The sequence below is a fragment of the Serinus canaria genome, chromosome 4 (assembly GCF_022539315.1).
Source record: "Serinus canaria isolate serCan28SL12 chromosome 4, serCan2020, whole genome shotgun sequence".
In the NCBI taxonomy this organism is placed as follows: Eukaryota; Metazoa; Chordata; class Aves; order Passeriformes; family Fringillidae; genus Serinus; species Serinus canaria.
Window position 1 is genome coordinate 15044475 of NC_066317.1, and position 21870 is coordinate 15066344.

Below are 21870 nucleotides of genomic sequence, written 5' to 3' on the forward strand. Positions count from 1 at the left end.
AGTCCAAGATTCAAGTCCTTATCTGAACAACTTGACTTTCTGATTTTTTTCAAACCAAGACCTTAAATGTTACTTCAGTACTACCACCCACCTAATTTGCTGAATTATGTGTTGTTTAGTTAAAGCATTGTTCTCCTCCATGCTATTGTTTAGATATCACCAGATGTTCTCATTTGTTTTCCACGTGCCTTTTTTTTCCCAGTCAAGATTTCCATTTCAGCTGTACTTTACCAGCTTTCTGCTTTAAGCTCTTTTCTTTCACAAAGGTAGTAATTTTATTACCAACTAAAGCTAAAAATTCTGTACTTTGTTTCTGTCATTTTGGTCTTGTAGTAGTTGTGCATGCTCTTCTCTTTCCCCTTTGCCAATGTACATTTGTTTCTAACTGTGACATATGTGTGGAGGTGGAGGAGTGGAAGATTCAAAAAGTTCATGAGTGCTTTTATTACTGAAATATTGCTGCCTGTCTGTATAAAAGCAAGCCAGGTTGAAAACAGTGCCTGCTCCAGAGCAATTTCAGTTTAGTTGAAACTTACTTACCGGCCTGGATTGTGGAGTCCATGTGCAAAAATCTCAGGAGGTTGGTTGGTGCTGTTGAAGTGCGGGTTGCTCCGTGGGATGGAATAAGGGACATTGCACAGGTCCGTATTGACATCGAGGCGCAATACAGAACCTGTAAAATCACTGAGAGAGTTGGAGGGTAAAATTATTGGGTTTTTAAAGGTGTTTCACTGATAAATTTAATCCATATAATACTAGAGTGAACCAGCAAAATAAATGACCCACTTTACTGATTAATCATGTAGAGATGGATATCATGGTGGATGCAAGTCCAAAGAAGTGTAGCAGAGCCTTTCAGAGATTCACTTTGGCAAATAGTTTGCCTTGTTATGTGCAGACTAAAATGCCTCTGATCATGTTGTTGGGAAGCAACTTGATCATAAGAACAACTTTCCAAACATCACAATTTTTTAGGGCCTCAAATACAAGGCTACTAACTCTTTTATACTGTGTGTCATCTAGAGGATCTATGGATATAATGTAATTACTTTGTAATTACAAAGTGCATTTTGCTCACAGTTTGGGTCCTACTCTTGAATTCAATGATTTCTAGTCACAATACAACCCAAAGATTAATTATATAGAAAACAAGTGAGAAAAAAATTGTATTGTTTGAATGGAGCTTACTTTTTTGTAAGTATTCAGAACTTTCTTGTTACATGAAACAGGAGAAACTAAAATGTTTTAACTTACATTTGTGATTGGGATGGAGGAAAGGAGAAGTAGAAGAGCACACTCTTACCATAAACATGAAACAATGTGATGTTGAAATTAATTCCATTCCATTAATTTAAAACCAGGTACTACAATTACCCTCTGGTCTGGGTTTTGAGTATACCCTTATGCTTTAAAAATATTTTAAAAACCACAGGAGCACCTGCAATTCTCCTGAGCCAAAGAGGCCTTTGAGCACAATAATAGAAGTCTATCCACTGGTAGTTTTTGTACCTTAAACCATCCATCTCCTCCATGTCATCTAGAGTGATCATGCCATCTCCAAGAAAAATGTATAGGAAACCATCTGGGCCAAACAGCAGCTGTCCTCCTAGATGTTTTCGGTGTAGTTCTGCTACTTCTAAAAACACTCTTGCTGTCCTCATGTCAACTTGGTGTGGATTTTTCCTGCAAGTTAAAGATATGAACAGTTTCCACAGTTCACTATCTTTGTTCCTCTTTCTGAAAATATACTTGATTCATTCAAATTATGCTTTGAGATGTGGATGTTGTAACTTGGTGGAAAAATGCCTGACAGTTATTTCCGAGAAATTTCAATTTTCTAGCATTCACAAACAATTACTTTGCTGCCTATATACAATAAGTAGGAAGTATTCATAATTTTAAAATGACAGAATAACTGAAAAAAAGTCTTAAAAAGAAAAAACCTATGCACTTACTGTCATTCCAAAATTACAATTCGAAATAAAATCCACAATAGTTTTTCTGCAGGTGCCCAAGTTTATACATTGTAATCCTCATATTTGTTTTAGAAATCAGAAATACTAAAGTGCAGAGGTTGCTGAGAAATAGAGTTTGTTAATTTTAGACTTCTACTGATACCTGGATACTGTGTACTCTACGACCCTAAGGATGTGGTCATGAGGTCCAATAGCCCACCGTTCTTGGTTGGTGGTATAAGACACATACAGCTTTCCATTTTTCTTGTAATTGGGGTGGAATGCAAGGCTTAACAGTCCTCTTTCATCTCCTCCCTGCAGTCAAATGAAAAACACAAAGAATTGTGAAGTTAATTATGTTCTTCATTGTGTTTCAGCTGGAACCCAAAAAAAAAAAAAAAAAAGTTTCTTTCTTGTGGATAATCTTTGCCCAAACTCTTTTATTTCTTTCCTGACTACTGCACAAAAAGGATTATAAAACATTTCACTTTGGGGAAGTCTTTAAGAGTTAGAACAAGACAATTGCCTTATGTAGTTATCTATGCACAAGTCTGTTACGCCACTTTTGTGGAGTGATTTGTGTTTGTAATCTTTGGGAAGCCATGAAGACAAGTTTAAGTGCTGTGAGGGATTCTTTGCTGGGTTACTAGGTTGCTTGTAATTCGTAGAAGACGAATAAAAAGGTCTATAATCAGCAGTCACTTCTAATCCAAGTATCCAAAACCTAAAACACAGTTCTGGCTGCCAACTCCCACTGTCTTGGCAATATGTTTAGAAAACAGTTAAATTGCTTGTGTAATATGTAAACCTTTGTTTTACCCTGGAGGCAGCAACATCAGTTGTCACAACTATGGTGGTCTGTTCATCATAGCTGGTGTACTGTAGGTAATAAGCAGCCTTGGTCTGCGTGCAGAGAAACCATAGTTTTACATGTGGTCCCTCACTGGAAAGGGGTTTTGTTTTTTTTTTTGTTTTTTTTTTTTTTAAATAGAAATAGAAAAATCTCAGAACAACTTGCTTTTGTTATTATGTTTGCCATGAAGATTAGTACAGTTATATGTTAAGCATCCAATCCATGTAATGTACTGTGACAATGCAAATACCCTGTCAACTTAAATAGAAGGCTATTTTCTTTTTGGCTACTAAAGAGCTTCTAAAAATGTATGTACTATTACTATGCCTAAAACTGTATTTGTATAAATGAAGAATAAAACTCAGATTCATTTGTTGCTTTTGAGGCAATACAGGGAGCGAAGCTGAGGCACCAAAATAAACACAGCACATAGTTAACAATTCAAATTCACTTAATATACGTGATTATTCACAAGGTGATAGATGTTTTGGGGTTTGACTCAGGACTTGCCAGCCCTTCAAAACTAGAACCAGTGATTCTGTTGTAGATTCAAGTGCTCCAGCTCTGCACCCATAAGGAGACAACATTTTGCAACTCTAACCACACCCAAGATAAGTAATTATGAAATTTGAAATTATAAGAGAGAATGAAGCTTTAAAATATATTTGCACTTCAGAGTGATGGATGGGCCTGTCTTCCTGTTGAAAGTCATCCCACAAAGGGCCTAATTGGGAAAGTGCACAGCTTTAATTTATTGTAATTCAACATGATTGCCGTACTTCCTTTTTAATCACAACCACCAAAGAGAAACCTGAGTCAGAAATGGAGATGTAAATAGGTCAAGAGATTTCCATACAAACAGATTTGTACAATGAAATCTGTATCCTGCTAATTTAGAGGCAGAGAAAATTTGCTATTTTGTTTGCTAGAAAAATTTAGTTTCAGGGGGTTATCAGAGAAAGTCTAGTTAGAGCTGCCAAATCAGTTGCAGTCATCATGGATGAAGGGACTGCCAATCCAGCCTTTTCTCCTTTATGAGCCAAAAATAATTCTGCAGCTGAGTCTGAACTGATTGTAGATATTATTGTTTGAGTTTCTAAGAGCTTTGACCAAGTTGCTCTGATAAACTCTGAAGCAAAGGGAGGCAAATCAGTTGCTTTGGGAACAGGAAGGCATATTTCAAAGATTCCTGAGGAATGATTCTATCTGTTGTGCCCAGACAAAGACAGTCCTATTTCTTCTCCTGAGAGATGAGTTCAACTCATTTGAGGGCCCAGGAATGTCAGTGAGTCACACTAGGCCTGCCATGCAAGGTGAGTTATTGAAAGTATTAGTAAGAAAAGATCTTTTTGTTACTGAGCTGAAGATTTTATTTAGTGCTTGATGCCATGGCAGCCGTCTCAGTGTGAAAGCGAAGTTGTTGAAAGCGTAAACAGGTGAAAATTAAATTAAGAGCTTTTAATGAAGTACACATGAAGCAAGAATTTGAAAAATGAATGAAACACTGGACCTGCAAGGTAGTAACTACGGCAAGTTGCATTCGTAGGATCAGGCCTTGACTTTTTCTTATTGCTGTCTTGCATGATTGTTAGATAGCAGTGTATCACTTTACAGATTGTTTCTATTGCTTCTTGAAAAGTCACACTGCTGTTTTTCAAAGTCAGTTGGACACATTTTGTTCTAAAAGATCTATTTACTACTTAATAAAAACTTTGTGAATATCCCTCCAAGATACTGAAATCAGTGCAGCATCAAGACATTAGTTGGCTCATGTTCAACCAGAAATCCAGATGAGTTTTTCCACATTTAGTTTTCCTGGTTTTGGAAATCGATTCCTTTTGTGTATTTTCAACTTTATCACTAACTGGAAAACCTGTTCTTCCCAACCAAATCCCTGCCACAACTTCCATAGCTTTTAAAATACCCTCTATTTGCCAGAAGGTATATAGTTTTCTGTAGTGTTGTGTCATATACTGTATGGTAAATGGAGAGGTACCCAGCAAAACCCCTTGGAGTAGTAATTTTAGTACTATCAAACCGAATAATTATGTACAAAATCTCAGACCTTCTCTATAGAATATTCTCTCTTTCATTTTTTTATCAATGGACTTTTGATGTGAAACCAGCATCCCAGGCTTTACAGTCTTTCTTGTGTATACCATGTGTCAAATAGCTGTATCTTTTTCTTGGCAGCTCAAAAGGTTATTGACATCCTTTTCTTTGAAAGTTTCCCTTTAGATGGAACGAGCACCAACAAACTGTAGATGACAAATCAGCTTGTATGAGATTCTGCACTGCACTACTTGATGGAATAACCATTAATGTTTGTCAGTTGTATAAGGAAGGGCAAGAAGAATGAGACAAATCTTTGTATTCCATTGGGATGTCTGTTGAAGACAAAGAATGATGGTTGGCTGAAATGAGTATTAATTACTTAAACATACTGTGGACTGGGGCCAATGTGAAATTTGTGTCGTAACTAAATCTGGCAGCTCCTGCTTTCGATGTCTGCCTGCACTGCTCTGTAGCTTGAAGGCTCCCCTCTCCTGTTCGTGGCTGTGACACCTTCTGTACCAATACTACACTTTTTTCCAAACCTGATTTCCTTGGGCCAGGGACCTTGGACCTTTAAACCCCAATTAGGTCTAGTTTTAAGACCACAGCCATGGAAATAATTTAATCAGAGTCAGTACAAAGTCAGTACAAAGCCAAGTAAACATTAAAACAAAGTGTTTCTATATTTTTCATTTTTAAAGGTCTGTTTAGCTACCTTATGTCAGTGCTGAAAGTATATTACAGCAGTATGTGTTCCCAGCTGAAGGATATTTTTGATACTTCTTTTTGCATTGTAATTTCTGCTAAAATATATTTACACTTGTAAAAATGTTAAACAAGTGCACAAAATTATCCACTTTGTATTTTGACCTAACTCAAAGAAAAGTAACTTGCCTGTGAATACAGGATGTGAAGCATGTGAATACTGGATTTTTATAGAATGGTGCTATTTTCATGTAACCACTCCTTAGTTAGGCTCTGCTTCCAATTTGTGTGCTTTCAAATGTACTCTGGTATACCTCTGGCATTATAGACAGAAGTTTTATTATATTATTAAGACATTATACTTTTTCTGTAATTCAGAAACATATGCTGCACTTATTTTTAAGACATGCTGCCATTTAATTATGTCAATATATGTATTATTCCATATAGTAAATACAGAGAAATACACAGGAATGCTTTAACTGGTATTTTAAATTATTTAATTTAAAATAGATCACATTGTAAGTATGACCCTTAATTACGTATCCTTAGTAGTAATTAATGCTAGTAAGCAAAACCAGACATGACCATTTATTTCCATTACTCTGTGTGGCTTAATAGTAAACAATGTAGGTAGCATAGTCCAAGTTTTCCTTTAAAACTGATTTTGGAAGGCACTCTTTATATAATACTTATAAAATAATGGTATTTATACTTAACAGTACAAATATTATGGGTATATATATATATGGTATATAATGGTATTTAAACTTGACTTTTTGTCTGGACAAACTCACTCTCATGTTGGAATGGAGTAACAACCTTTTTAAAAAGGGGTTGTGCTTAAAATATGCAAATTCAACACCCAATATTTTAACTCTAAGATCTTTATCTCTTTTTTTTCATCTATTTTTGTAGCAGAAATGTTGGGTAAGTTGTTGAAGTAATATAGTCACCTTTAATTTAGTTTATTTCCTATGTAATAAATAGCATAACCAATATGCCTTACCAAGTGTTTGATCTTAAGGAGTTTTATTTGTAAAAAAACATGGGTGAAGGGTAAAACCTCTTATCAGGCAGCACCATCTGAACTCTTCAGAACAAGATGCAGGAGGGCTGAAGGAAGATCAGTGTCAGGTATTCTTCTCAGTGGGAAGTGTTTGCTTAATTGCCATGTTTTGGAAATGTGGCCCCAGCACAGGACAGAAACGTGACTCCAGCAGAAGCAGAAGCCTGCCGAGGTCTGCTGCAGGGGTACACCCTGTCCTTCAAGCTGCACCACCTACTCTGAGCTCCACAAGAGGGAATTGCCCCTGCCTGGTGGAAATACAGCAAACACTGAATAAAAGGAGTAGAAGATGTCTGGGCTGTAGGAGCAGAGCTCCTGTGAGACCTCTTGGGTGTTGAGGACTCCAGTGCTTTGCTATCTGTGGGGCCTGAGGCCTCTGGCAAGGGAAGGATTTGTAACATAAGACATTTACCTTAGGGGAAGATAATTACACTGATGTCATGGCTCAGTATGGAATACATACTAGACCCTATCTCCAAAGCATTTCCTTTTTCCTCTTGTGTTGCAGAGCTTCACTTTTTTCCTTGTTTATAAAGGGCTTTGCAATTATCTAAGGATTTTTCAAAAATAATTTTCATTTTTTGTACTGATTTCAACAAATGCACTATTTTAATACTTGACTTTAAAATAACTTTAGGTACAGGAACATGTTACAATTAAATTTATACATGAGAAATACTTAAAGGACTGTACTCTGGCTTGGAACTTAAGCACAAAACCTACTGAGGTTAGAGATGCTTTTTATTCAGTTAGGTGAAGGGCAGGATTTAGCTGAAAATGGCCAAAGTGCATCCATCACAAAGTTTTCTGTTCTGATGTTTGATAGCACTAGAACTTAAAGCCTAATTCTTTTTTTTCTTCTTACTTCTGTTGCAGCAAAGACAAAATTTTGACATGGGGAGATAATTTTTTTCTTTTCCTTACCTTCACAGTCCTTTGAAGATACCAGTCACTAAATGCAGGACCTTTCACTTCTAGTCCTAGTCCTCTGTACTTATTTTTTTAATTCCTCAACTCCAGATTTTGCTGTTCTGCTGGGCAAGTCTTTAGTTTAATCCAAATGACAATCCTCGTCCCCTGATAATACAATTCTTTCTTCCCGTCCTCCTAAAGAAAGTACACGAAACTTATAAATGCAGATGCCAACCCAACACAAACCCACAGCTTGCCTCCTTCACACTCTGCTGGTACAACAGGAATCCTGCTTTCCCAACTCTCCCAGTTATTGGTTGGGAGCAGCTGAAAGCTTTGAGATTGCCCAGAGCCAGCCAATAATTGAGAGGTTTTGGGCAGAGTGACACAGGGCTGCGAGTGTGCTTGCAAGGAGGTGGCCATGAGCCCATGTGAGGTCTGCATCTGGACTGAGAAACTTTATGTACTGCACTGCTTTAGGAGAATTGGAATAACAGAAGACAGTGGAAATCAGTCCCGGAAGAGGGAGATTCAAATAAAGACCAGATGATTATTGCATTCAGTAAAGCTGGCTCAGGAAGGTGTGAATTACACACTTTCCTGCACCACAGAGGCCTCTTGAGCTGTAAGCAGCATTTATCCTCTGGGAACACAGGTGGTGATTCTACCTCTGTCCCCAGCTGGATTTATTTTCAAGGAAGCTTTACATTCCACCAGCAACTCAGTGAGTGGTTCACCAGCGGAGGCCACTATGGGAAGGTAAAAAATAAGTATGCTCCTTCTCAGTTCCCTGGCATGCCTCCACTTTCTGCTCTTTTATTTATTTATTTGGCATATCTGCTCTCCTACACTTTTCCTCTCCAGCATTCTTCCACAGCAGACTGTCTTTCACTGACAGGTTTTCTGCTGCATTGGTTTGAGGTCTATTGTGCTGCAGAACTGGCCTTCCAGGAAAGCAGAGAAAGCTTCCTTCCAGTGAATGAGAATGCAGTAAGTGTTCAGAAATTTATTGACCATGAAAATCCTTCATTAATAGGGGAGAATAGACTTGATGACCTTTGTATTTTTTCCTCTTCCTTTCTGTTGCTCTGAAGCTTTACCCACCTTTCCACACCACTTCTGTGATAAAGGCAAATTTTACAACTTTCTTTCAGTAGTCAGTCCAATAAAATTGGCTCAGATGATGCCCCACGGAGAACAGACTACGTTCCATTGACATTCACAAATACATGACATGATGACAAGACACCAATAATCCTTTTTCCCAGTCACCAAAACTGGGGCTTTGCCCCTTCCAATCAAGAATGACTTTTAAAACTTACACCCTATTTTGATGCTGACTTTATTTTTCTGTAAACACACAAACAATACAAATTAATCATCTTAGTGACTTGCTCTTCTACCAGTGCTCTAATTTGACTATGATTCTTTCAGCCATCTGTTCTGGTTTCTTCATGCTCTCCTTCCCTCACTATATATATAAAATTTATCTTTATTTTTCAGTAGCACCTTCAATACAATTTTTCATTTTGTTTAAAATACAGATTACTGGCAGAGAGTTGTCAAAATACTCTAAGAATTACAATTCAATACATAAGTTGCTTTTTTTATGGCATGACATTTCAGCCATATCAACCACTGCTGTCATTTTTGTCCTTCCTATGGATAAAAATATGTTATGGAAAAATAAAAATCCTACTACCATGCAAGGATCTTCTTCAGCTGCTAATTTTAATAAATGTCCACAAAAAAGTCTACAGCACTTTAAATGAGCTATAAGACTTTTCTGCTGAAAAAAAAAAAAAAAGGATGTATAGTGACACAGAGCAAATTTGACAGTATTTATGTAAAATGAACGAACCTACAACAAATTCTGTACTCTGATAATCGAAAACAAATTCATGCTGTTTTACCGTGACCACTTTATATGGAAATTAAGGGATATAATTCAGAACAGAATAACAGTAATTATCATACTCTCTGCATTAAATTAAAACCAGAAATGTTGATCTGTCTAATTGTAGGCATTAAAAATAACTACTTTCAAAAAAGAGGGATGCAAATGGGAATATGCCATGATGACATTACTCTTACAAACAATACTGCCTTTCTCCTTTGGCTCCCAGTGCTGAACTGTCACCTATTAGAGCAGGTATTTGCTTTTTCTGGTTGCAAAAGGAACGGTACATTCACATGAGCTATGTACTTAAATATTGTGGGGCTGGGAGAGAACACAGAAAACCACAGCCAGCTTGAAGAAAAAAAGCTTTAGATTTCCTCTTAGATTGGTCTCCATATCCTTACTCTTGTCTGCATGCTAATGGATATTAAAACTTGCTCAGCAAGTTGCTAGCAGTCTGCATCTTGCAAAAGAAATGGTAAAAAGAATTTTAAAAACCACCCCTTCATCAGGATACCTTGGGCTAGAGGCACTTCATTCAGTCCACACTATTTGTATTTCTTTGCCAAATATTACCATGATAATCAACATATCTTGGATTAAACTGTGGCCTTTATGAGTGAGCTCTGTCATTGCTGTGAGAAAAGAGTGAGTTCCTTGGCTTATCAAAATGATGCTCATTTTTGCTGTAAATATCAAGGTAATCTTCTCCATTGAAGGTTATTTCTTAAGCAAATTTCTGGGTTTAGTCACTAAGGCTCTGAAGGTACTTAGGAAAGGCTTTAAAGTGATTTCTGCAAGATATTTCAAATCTCCTTTTCTTCTTATTGTAAGAAACTGGAAAATAACATTATCTGAATGGATTTTAGTAGGGGAGTGGGAGACAATCTGAAGGATAGAAGTACAGGTAGCATAAAGAACACAGGAGAGAGACAGGAAGGATAAAAAAAGGTTCACTGCAATTTGGGCTTATATAGCACCTATGATCTTGTCTGAGATTCTCTCCTGGGGGCAGAGACCCCATGTAGAATGTAAGGCTTTGCCTGCAGGCCTGAAAGATGGGAACATGTCACTATTTTTCACTTGCCAAAAAGTGCGTGTGCAAATCCTAGAGATAAAGCAAATGCTATTCTGCTCTCTAATATCCAAAGAACTTTTGGACTCTGAAATGTGGATGCATGGAGAGGCATATTTCAGCCTTTATTTAGCATCAGCATTTAGCATAGTTTTGATAACAACATGTCATACCTTCAAAGCAAATGCTGGTTGCATGTGTTGCTGGTTTACTCAGTAATTATTAAGCTAAACATAATAGGCAAAATCAGACTTTGTATTTAGAAGCTCAATAAATGTTCTTCAAGATTTTACCCATAGATATACGGCAGCATTACTGGATGAAGGCTAGGCCACTCTGCTATATCTTCTTTCTCCAGTATTGAAATTGTGCCATTCAGCCATTCCAAAAAGTCTTGTTTTACTGGCACAAATGTAAACAGAAAACCCCTTTAGATGTCCAGTATCTGGTACTGAATTTTAAGCTTCCACGTGTGAGTGTGAGCATTGGAACTGTATTTGTTATCTAAAATCAAACTCCTTGAAATATAAGAACTGAACTTTTTGGGATCCTGGTACAAATGAATCCAGAAATAATCCAAAAAAGGCTATGACTGCATTTTTTCAACAAAAATCATGCACGTAGATCATGTTTGTTCCTGGGTCAGAAACACATTTAAGCATTGAACCCTCACATTTCTGAAAAGGTACTGAATGGCAGCTGGGAAGAAAAATGCGTTTGCATTCTCTGATACTGCCAAAGGATTTTTCTTCCCAGTTCTTTGCCAGTCCCATCAACCTCCCAGTGCCCCAGGATGTGAGCAGCCCAAGGGCAGAAAGGCCAGTGAGCAACCTACCCACACTGCTCCAGTTAAGTTTGGCTTTAAATACTGCCTTAAGCAATCAAATTATTTTAGTTCTTTCAGTAAGTCTTAAGAAATATATGTATTTTGCCAGCTACCTGAAAACATGGAGTAAATAAATCCAGAGATATCCAGATTTTTTCCACAGACGTTTTGCGAACACCAGAAGAAGCTAAAATAATCAAGCATTTTTTTGTGGATCCCTCACATAGGTCTTGTCTTTACCTCTCAACTAAAATAGTGAGAAAAAAATATTAATATTTTGAAGAGAGACGTGAATATTTTTATGAAATGTGCCAAGTGGAAAAACCAGGGCGGTGGAGGATATACGGTTTGCTCTCCATGACTAGGATCTGTATATAAGAGGAGAATGATGGCAATCCACAGCCGTGTTGACAATTCAGACATACAGGAAATACCCTTGTAGGAAACTAATACCATCTGGGTTTGGCCCAAGATGTGTGAATGAGAAATATGTTTCTTGTTGAGAATGCAAAGATAGTTTTGGACATTGCAAAGAAGGAATGTGTTAAGCATGCTCAGTTTTAAAAATGAAATAGGGTGAGGCACTGCATGCATATGGAATAATTGGAGGAATATGCTTGTGTGTGTGTCAATAGCTGATGCAGACACAGAACTTCAGAACTCATTTGTCCTAAGACAACCAGTAAATTACTATGAAAAATGTCTTCAGTACAAAAGGGCTGGAAGCTCTCTCAGTAAAGACAGCGGTGGAAAATGCTGATTTGTCCAAGCCCCTGCTTTCCCTCATGGAAAGGGAGGTTTGCTTGTCACACATGTTGTATTTGGGGGGGCAAAAAGTGAAATAGTTCTGGAATTCTTGGAACATCCAGTTCTAATACGTGTAAAAGTGGGAATTTTGATTATTTCAGTGAGTTGTTTTCAGTTTGGAAATTAGTTTTAGTTAAAAGAATGTCAACACTGAAATGAAATATTTCATTTGGCCCTTTCTGAGAACCTTTCAGTCCACACTTGGTGAGAGTATGTTTTCAAAATCTCAGAATATTCTCACTCCTCTCTATCCTGTTCTGGCATTAACTGTCTGAGATTTTAGTGTCTGTTCTTGGCATGGGAAGGCTCTCTGGTTTCTAACGAAGCCATTGCCAGCATTCTGAGGTTCCTAAGACTCGCTGCCTGCGGGATGGATTTTTGCCTCTCCCTTGACACCCTCATCTACTTGTGAAAGCCCCAGCAGTGCTGATTTTTCTGTTATTTGTGAGGATAATGAATGCCTTGCATGGATAGGAAAAAGTTCCAGACTCTCTTTTTGGTTCACATTTGCCTTCTGCTCCAGACTAGCCTTGAGTACTATCATCCTTCCTCTAAGTTCTGGCTCTAAATGCTCTTTTTGAAGAAAATTATTGAGAAAATAAAAGGTTTGCTAGGCTTTCATGTCTGTCAAGATTCTGGATTAACCCTGTTCCAGGCCCAAAGACACTCATTTTACAAATTACCTGTTCCTTAACTGAAAAATGCTCATACCATGGCAGTAAAATGGCTGTTGTTGTATCTTGTCCCTAATTTGGTTTTCAGCAGATTTTTAACATATCTGATTTCTCACTCTTAAACACTCCTGGAAATATTTATTTAACATGTATTAATTATTTTAGTGCTTATCCAGAAGTCTGAATGCAAATCAGGGAAAAAAGAATTTTCATTATTTTATTTTCAATTCTCTTTTTTGAACTTGCATAGCACCTGAGACCTTTTGACAGGATGACCAAAGTCACTTGAACCAAACGTTACTAAGACACTGAAGGCACACCACTGGGTACCTTTGATTGAAGGGCAACCTGTGCCAGTGTCTCTTCACCCTCACAGTCAAGAATTCCTTCCTCATATCCAATCTAAACCTGCCCTCATCCTTTGCCAGGCTGGACACACAAAGCACTGCTTTCACTTGCATCTCCTGTGGAACATGCACATCTGCCTTGCACATCTGCCTCTCAGGGGAGGATTTATGACTGTGCAGGGCTTGGATTTCCCAAGCTGTTTATGCTGATGTGTTATGCACATATTCACTACGTACACTTGCATCCAGCATTTAGACAAATACACTTTTCCTTCGCCTTGTAGGTTAAATTCTCATCGAATGTCATTGGATTTTAGCCCCAAAAGTGGGACATGAGTGGGTATAAACAGTGCAAACATGCTTGATTTGCATATCTTAAGGCTTAAATAAATGGCCTTTGAACTACCTAGAAGGATTTTTTTTATAGTAAAGAATAAACTAATGTTGTTATGCCTGCAACATGCAATTCCACAGTTGGGGAAAAAGGGTTTTGAAAACTGCACTTCATGTATGTACCCTGTGTATTTTTAAAGAACTCATTAAATTATGGTTGTACTACGTATTTTAAATATTGACATTTCTGAGTGGGGTTTAATTTTTATTCTGCCAAGTGGTGTAAATTCCTGTTTTGGATTCTGAGGATTTCAGTGGAGGTGGAAAACCACTAATAATTTCTTCTTGTTCACGCAGCTTATATTCCCTTGCATGTTTTAACTTGAGGCAAACCTTTTCTATTGATGCTGATAACACTGCTTTGAGTGTAAACCAAACTCTTTTGGAGCTGGAAAGAGTAAAATTTCCTCTAAGTAATGGCAATGATCATTACCTTAATATACAATTTTGTTTCATAAGGCCCTAATTCAGCAAGTATTTAGACACATGCCCAAACTCCAGTGATGTTTTTTTTTTTCTAGTGCAAAAAAGGGTAACAGGAGGCAGCCAATTCTCTCCACTTCAGCATTTACTTGATTTTTGGTGTCAGTAAATGAGATCTGATACAATGTTGAGGAGACGATTTATCAATCAAAAATGCTTCTGATTGAGGAGGAAAAAAATTACTGGAAAAAAGTGGAGAATTTTCTCTTAATTAATCTTACCCTAAGATTTCATAAAGATTATTTTATGGTCTGTAGCTAACATGGTGGTTATGCAGCTAAAGGATTATCTTCACATCATTATAATGAAACATAATACTGGTATCCTTGACTTTATTAGCCAGGCTTCATTGGTATCTGACATTATATATTTCCTATTATAAATCTAAATAAGAACTTACACTGACCTGCATTAGACCAAACATTAAACAATTTACTAAGATTACAACTTTAGAAAAAAAAAAAGAAAGAAGTCTTTTAGACCACCAAGAAACAACCATAAATTTAAGGAAATATGAGGTTTCCACCATGTGACTTCCCCTGCAGAGTTATGCAACAGACTGCTGTTACTTAAAGGTCATACATAAAAAATTTATGGTACATTTTTTAAGAGATTTATGGTGTTTCTATTTATACAACTTATATGTCAACAATTTAAAGGTATAGTATACTAAAATAACAAATTAAACTCTAATCCCTTTGAATCCCTTGATAAAATAGAATGCTTTAACGTTAAGTCATATATAAAAGAGGTTTAATAAATGTATCTGTATTAACTGATGTGGTATGTGTGATGTAATGATTAGCTGTTTATTATCTATTAGAGATCATTTGCTCCTTTTTATCTTGAAAATCATTTGCAAATGGGGCTGGTTAGGGGAGCATTCCTTGCAGCATAGGCCCGTTACATGGTGATGAAGCTCTCTTTAGAATTGCTCTGCAAATCAGTCTCAGAACTAACTTTCCTTTTGTGCTGAGCTGAATGATGCCATTTATACAACCTACACCTCTTGTTTTGGGATATCTCTGAGCTCACATACACATCTTTTATGGAAGATGTTGCTGGATTTTCTGGAAATAAAAATTTGTAATGCTGTATGATGGAACCAAGCCTTAGTTATTTGCTGAACTTTATTTGCTTGGCACTGGAATGAAATAAGAGCAGTTAGACACTCCCTCAGCATTGCCAAGGCAAGAGGGTGAAAAAGACTGAGAGGGGGCAATTTCTCAAAAGCTTTACCCGTGGGACTTTAACTCAGCCATGGGAGTCACATTGTGAACCTTGCCTTTGCACACCTAATGTAAATATATCCATGTGGGAGTTGAGACTGACAATGCATCGCTTTATGCCAGAAGTCAGAGCCAAATATGCAGATCTGGCAGGGCTTATTGATGCTAAATTCATCCTTGAATTTTGCATATTAAATTAATTCATGAATATGATGGCTCCATTGGGGCACATAATTTAAAGTACCCTGTAGTGTGTAAGCACTGTGATACCATAAATATTAATTTCTCATGAAAACAAGTCTTCACAGATAAACAAAGGTCGTAATATGTATAACATCTATGAACATGCTGAACCATAAACACATTTATAAGACCATTGCCTTTGAGGTCAACCATAAACACAGTGCTGAATGGGGCAAGAGCATTTGGAGAAAGATACTAATATAGTCATGGAGATTTGTGGTGTTGTGGTCTAATCTTGTCCTCAGTAAAGAGCCCAAGAATGCAGTCTGGTGTTACTAAATTCCTAAAAATAGGGAGGGGAATTCTCCAGCTTGCTGTGCCACCCACCAGGTTTTAGCTGTGGAGTCCCTACTGACTTGAATCATGGTATCTCATCCCTTGATGACTCTCACAGTATTCCTGTAGGGATGCCCTTTGTCTGGGCCTGAAGAATGTTTCTTGCCTTGCCGTGAGAGACACTGTTTTATTGGTGTCCTTGGCTGCTGCTCTCTCCGGCTCTGAAGATAACAGAGTGCTTGAGCAGCACTGCAGAGCAGAAGCTGATCCTGTAAGAGGTCCTCAGCAAAATCACCCAACAGACCTTTGCAGAAAGTGCTTATGCAACCCTGCATTACCGGGGTTCTTGCTGTAAAATACAGCTCTACAGGGTCTGTGGATTTTGGAAGTTTCCAAAGTTGTGGCACCCTGTGATTTGTCTTTGCTGACTGCAGGAACATATCGCTATTCCTAAGCTGATCATCACCCCTTCATCAGCATAATTCATTCCCAGAGTAAGAAACTGTTGTAAAGAAATTAGCTACAAGTCTTCCAGCAGAGTTTATAGGTTCGTAGGCCAACCCAAGCGGCAATTAATTTAAAAGAAGATGTGATCATTTCCTATCTTTTATGAGCATTAAATAATATTTTTTTTTCTTTTTGACAAAAAAATATTTTACATGTCAAAGGAGTAGAATAAGAGCCGATAGTATCTATGGTATTTTAAAATAAGAATATCTTTTATAAATAAGAAAATCACAAAGTGTTAGAAAAGAATAACAGATATGGCATTTTAAAAGCTGTTTTTCTTTATAACTCTAAGTGTAGAGTTTCAGAAAGAAAACACTAATAAAAATTAGTCAGTCATCATTATGATGTCATTCTCATAATTTCCCTTGAAGTAAACTAGCAAGTACAAATAATATTTGTAATGTCTGACATCATCTATGTAGCTTTCCATATGCTCAGACTTTAGGTTAAATTTAGTGATGTTTCCCATTTGTTAGAGAGAACACCTTCGGGTGGAATGGATTTCATTAAGAAAATCTCTCTGAAGTTAAGCCATCTTTGTAACTTGTTTGAAACAAAACAAAACCAAACCCCAAACAGGCCAGGAATCATAGGAGTACAGCAGTAGCAATTTGTCAAAAATGTGATTGTCTGTAAGAACCAAAGTTTCAGTCCTGAGTCTGCGGGCTCACATGAAGAAAGGAATGATGCTCTTTGGTGTTGCTCTCTCCTAAAAGCAATAACCATCATCATAATTGTTTTATGTAGGAAAAAAATTTCCCTTCCATGTGACAAATACACATTTATCACAGTTGGTCTGCCAAGGCTTCTTGGAATCAAACTTAAAGTTTTAGAGGAGTCATGGACTCATTTTTTGCTTCAGCATGACTGGCTCATCAGCATCCTTGTCCTTAGACAAATATCTGCCAGTTGAGTTAATTTGTAATGGAATTATCGACTGGGATTATATCTTTCAAGTCAGCTTTCAAAGATATGCAGTACACAAATGATGTGGACCCATTTAATCCAAGGACCCCTGACAGCTTTTTCAAATAGTCCAGTGCATTACTTAATATAAACTTGAAATTTAAGTAAATATTATTCATTATTCCTGATTTTGTTGTTGTTGTTGGAAGACTTGGGCATCTGTTTTAAATTATGTCATTATTTACACTTTTGCATTTGAATGGACATTAGCTAAATGTGACAGTTATTCAAATTCAAAGTAGAAAAAATTACTAGAGTTGTCAGAATACTGTAATACACTGATATATTATTCCTTCATTAATGTCAACATTTTCTATTGCCCTCCCTTCCCCCCAAAAAGGAATAGAAAATTCACACATTTGCAATCTATACTTAGGTAATGAATGGAACAATTCCTGAAAGAAAAATAGCTAACATAAACATAACTTCTTCTTTAGAAATATGAGGTATGTAATAATTAGTAGAGCCTCACTAAAGCTACAGAAACCATATTCCCTTAGGGGAAAAAGAATGGTAACTTCTGAAAAAATGACAGGCTATACACAGTTTGCTATATCTGAGGAATAAAAATGTAACTGCTTAAACATATTTAAAAGTGGTAAATTCACTTCCTCTACAAATTCATAAACTCAGAATTATTTCCTTGCAATTGTTCTTGGAACTGATAGAGGAAAATCTCCCAGGGACACACCAAATGTAATAAATGTAATATGAAAATTGCCCTTTCTGCTCTGAAGATTGAAGCAGAACAGATATTCTCCAGAACACCAGCAGGTTCCCCTGCTCCCTGCCCATATGGGCTCTTCCCACAGTCTCCCTGCATGAGGGACTTATGAGCCTCGTCAGAGCTGACTGTATGGAAGGAATGCGGGCTCAAACATTTGCAGGCATGCCACAGAACCTCAGCAATCCAGTCTCTTGTTAATTACAGCTAATATTTCATTATGTTGTGGAATTTTCAGCTACATAGCTGTGTGCACACATCTTAGCATGCCGTGTAGCCAACGCTTGCAATTAAATTACAAGCCTTGCGAAGTATAAGAGGTGTATTGAAAGCTGAAATTAGTAGAATAAAGCACTGCAAGTAGGTTTTCAGCTTTTTAATTTGGAACCTTCAGACTTCTTGATTGCAGGAAGAAGTCTGAGAACACAAATCAAACTAAAAAGTAAGGAGGCAGTGAATTTCCACTCCGCCTGTTTTCAAATGAACTTTTTAAGCACGTGGCTTTTAAGCCAATTTCATGATTTTCGAGTCTGCCTCATGTGTGTGTGAACGGACAGGACTGAAGGTACTTTACATGGCTTATTTGAAAATAACATCCTAACCCAAGCTATAAATCACAATAAGTATTTAATGCCTTACATATATAATAAATATTCAAGTCTAAGTATCTGGTTACAGCAGTGATTAAGAGTTCTGAAAATCAACCTCTTAAAGGACAGTCTTCAGTGGAAATAGTGTGAGTGGCGAGGCTTCTTTCACACCCTTCTGTGCACATCTGCAGTTCACAGCCATTAAGTCAGCAACATCACAGCATCTGTTATTTCTGAACAACTCTGATGCACATCCATGCACTTGGCAAATTTCATTTGAATACTGCTGTTTGAGGAATTAAAGTAATTCTTAAGGCAGAGAGGAGCCAGCCTGATATGAAGTTCTAAACTTTACAGTGTTTAAAGCAGCTTGATGGGGTTTATGGTGGGAAGAGAGAGTGGAGGATAAGAAGGATATCTCAGGGAGGCTATCTCTGGATTCTAGTTTTTAAACAGAAACCTTGATGTTTGTTTTGCTGGGGAAGAACTACCTCTGACTGGATAGCCCAGCCAGAAGGAATGAATCAGAGCTAGAGATTCCTGCAGACTTTTTCTTTTCCAAATCCCATTACATTTGCAACAATGCAGGCAGGGAACTGACTGGCTGGGGACAGCTCTGCTGAAAGGGAGTGTGGGGTCTCGGCAGACAGCGAATTGAACATGAGCCAGCAGAGAGCCCTGGCAGCAGAGAAAACCAGCAGCAGGCTGGGCTGCTTAACAAGAGCACAGGCAGCAGAGAAACCCCTCATCCTCCCTTCTCCCTGCACTCAGGAGGCTGCAGAGAGAACACTGCATCCGTAGTTCTGAGTTCTACAGCCCCTCAGCACCAGAGTGGTGTCACTACACCTCAGTGAGTCCTGTGAAGTGGGGCTGGGGACTGGAACACTTGCCCTCTGCAGAGAGGCCACCAGAGTGGGGCTTGTTCAGCCCAGGGAATAGAAGGCTTTGGGACCTTGTTCTGCAAGTGGGGTAGTTAAGTGTGGCAATGACATTAGAGAATGACATCCCCAATGTAATCGTCCTTAGCAAGACTTTGTGACTCTTATGCTAGTCTAGGGTTTTTGGCAAAACATTCCTGTGGCAGGTATCATTGGAAAAGCCTAACAGAGAAAAAAAAAACCAGAACAGTTCAGACATCTAAAGTTTCAACCTATCAAGCTACTTGTTATGTTGTTAGGGATTTTTTTCTCCTTTCCTTTTTCTGTTTTTACTAGAATTTCTAGTCTTAACCTGAGAAGGATTCCAAACAACCTTCGTAAGGATCAGGAGAGGAATTCTGCACTTGATTAATGACAGGGACTACAATCTTTAATTTGCATATCCTGGATAATGTTCTTGATCTCTATAGAACAATGAGTGCCTTTTACCAAACAATATTTAATTTCATGCAGTAGCACAGCAGGTCTCTGTGAACAAGGACCATTGACTTAATATGTGCCTTTGAAGCTGCCTCTCTGAATTTAATTGTATTATTATATATTGTGTCCAATATTTTATAATTTTATAAGCTTTCCCAGAAGCATATCTTGACAATTCCTAGTTACTGTTGGAAATGTTTTCTATTGCATCCAGCCCTGACACAAACCAGCCTGTACATGTGAGTCTGGTAGCCTAAATGAGTTATCAAGTCACCAAGCTTTGCAGCATACCTCAAGTTTCACACAGAAGCTAATTTTGAGATGCTTGGTTCCGTCCCACGCAGAAAACAAACACTAGCACTATGTTATATCTGGACAAGGAATCTGAAGCAAAGATTAAAGGTGATTGTTCTCTAGGCTACCACACCAGCAGACACAGGACCTACCTGCACCCAGTTTTATTGACAGATGGCCCAGTTCCCTATCAGGAAAGCTAAATGGCTGCTGTATTTTTTGTAAACAATTGGATAATAAATTATAGCAGCAGAAAAGCTACAGGCAAATACTTCATTAATTGGTGATGAATCGAAACCATCAAAGCAGCAGCATGTTACAGACAAGTGATTACGTTGCTCAAATGTCATTCCTTTCAAGTGTGACAATTCAATTTGCTAAACTTTTTAGTCAAAGAAAAAACAGAACAGGCAATATTGCCTTCTCTGAAATGTATTATTGCACCTATTTCTGCTAGATCTTGTTTTTTCCAAATTAAAAATATTTTTAGATGACGTCAAAACCCTTTTCAATACTATTTTGTTTAACTGTATCTTGCTGTACTGCTGAGGATGCTGCTGAGTTAAATAGTGACAGTGTTCATTACCCAAATATCTCTTTTAGATACTGCTCAATACCTACTTTTTATAGCTGGTAAGATTTTTGGAGTTGTCGCTGACACTTCTTATATTTTTTTTCCAGGATAGAACAGAATAAGGTCAGAGAGCTCTTTGTGTGTTGAAAGATTCTTTATGTTATATTGAATTACTGTGCCATTTCATTACTTCTATTTAAGAAAATTTCTCTAGACTTCCTTCCAACACACTCAATCTTGTATCACCACCAAATTCAGACACTTAGTTATGAACTTTTCAAAGTAACAGCTGATTTTCTGGAAGCAATACAAGATTACACATTTTAAAATTATTTTAAAGATATGGATTATTTATTTCTTCTATTTGTTTTTCACCCCTAATTTGGAAGTGTACTGGAGATATGTCCAGAGGCATTGGTATAGTGCAGTTCTTGCCTGAGTGCAGTTGCCAGAACCACAACAGCTCATGCTTTTATTGCAAGAGCAGCAATCCCTCATACCACTTTCTTCAGAAACACCAAATAAAAACTTCTAGAAATATAAATTACTTTCTCTTCTTTATCTTACAGATTCTTTGACAGCATTCTGTTTGTGGCAAGAAATCAACATTTAAACTAGATGCTTTTTTGGGCCTAATTTCACAATTTTCCTAATTTTTCATCTAGGATTTTTTGTTCTCCCTTCTCTGTTATTTGCAGGATGACCTTCAGAGCCCTTTAAAAGCCAGACTCAAAGATGAAATTTTGTAAGAACAAATAGCACAGCTTCATTACCTTAGCTACTCTAATTTTCAGCTGCTTTCGAGCACTTATTTTTGGGGTAATTTATGCTGATGCTTTCCATGATTTCTCTTCTCCCTATTTTTTTTTTCCCTTCTCATCCTACAGGTGGAGAAGCAGCAGATGTTAAACACCAACTATAGGACTTTTCTCAGTTTCTCTTATGGAAATAAATCAAGTTGTATCTTTTCCTTTTGTACTCCATTGTGCCCCCTAACCAGCCTCTGCCAAAGATCATCACTTAGCCTGAGGAAGTTCTTCTATTATGATGTC

At 37.4% G+C, this 21870-nt stretch overlaps 1 protein-coding gene across 1 annotated transcript in view; it reads right to left on the reverse strand.

Moving 5' to 3' along the window:
* Window positions 1–21870, reverse strand: part of HHIP (hedgehog interacting protein) — a 75085-nt gene that overhangs the window by 23659 nt on the left and 29556 nt on the right. The window contains exons 5-7 of the mRNA XM_009101343.4: window positions 2119–2270; window positions 1510–1683; window positions 541–684 (exon numbers count right to left, since the gene is read on the reverse strand). Of these exons, the coding sequence (XP_009099591.3) occupies window positions 541–684; window positions 1510–1683; window positions 2119–2270 (470 nt within the window). The remainder of the gene's footprint in view (window positions 1–540; window positions 685–1509; window positions 1684–2118; window positions 2271–21870) is intronic.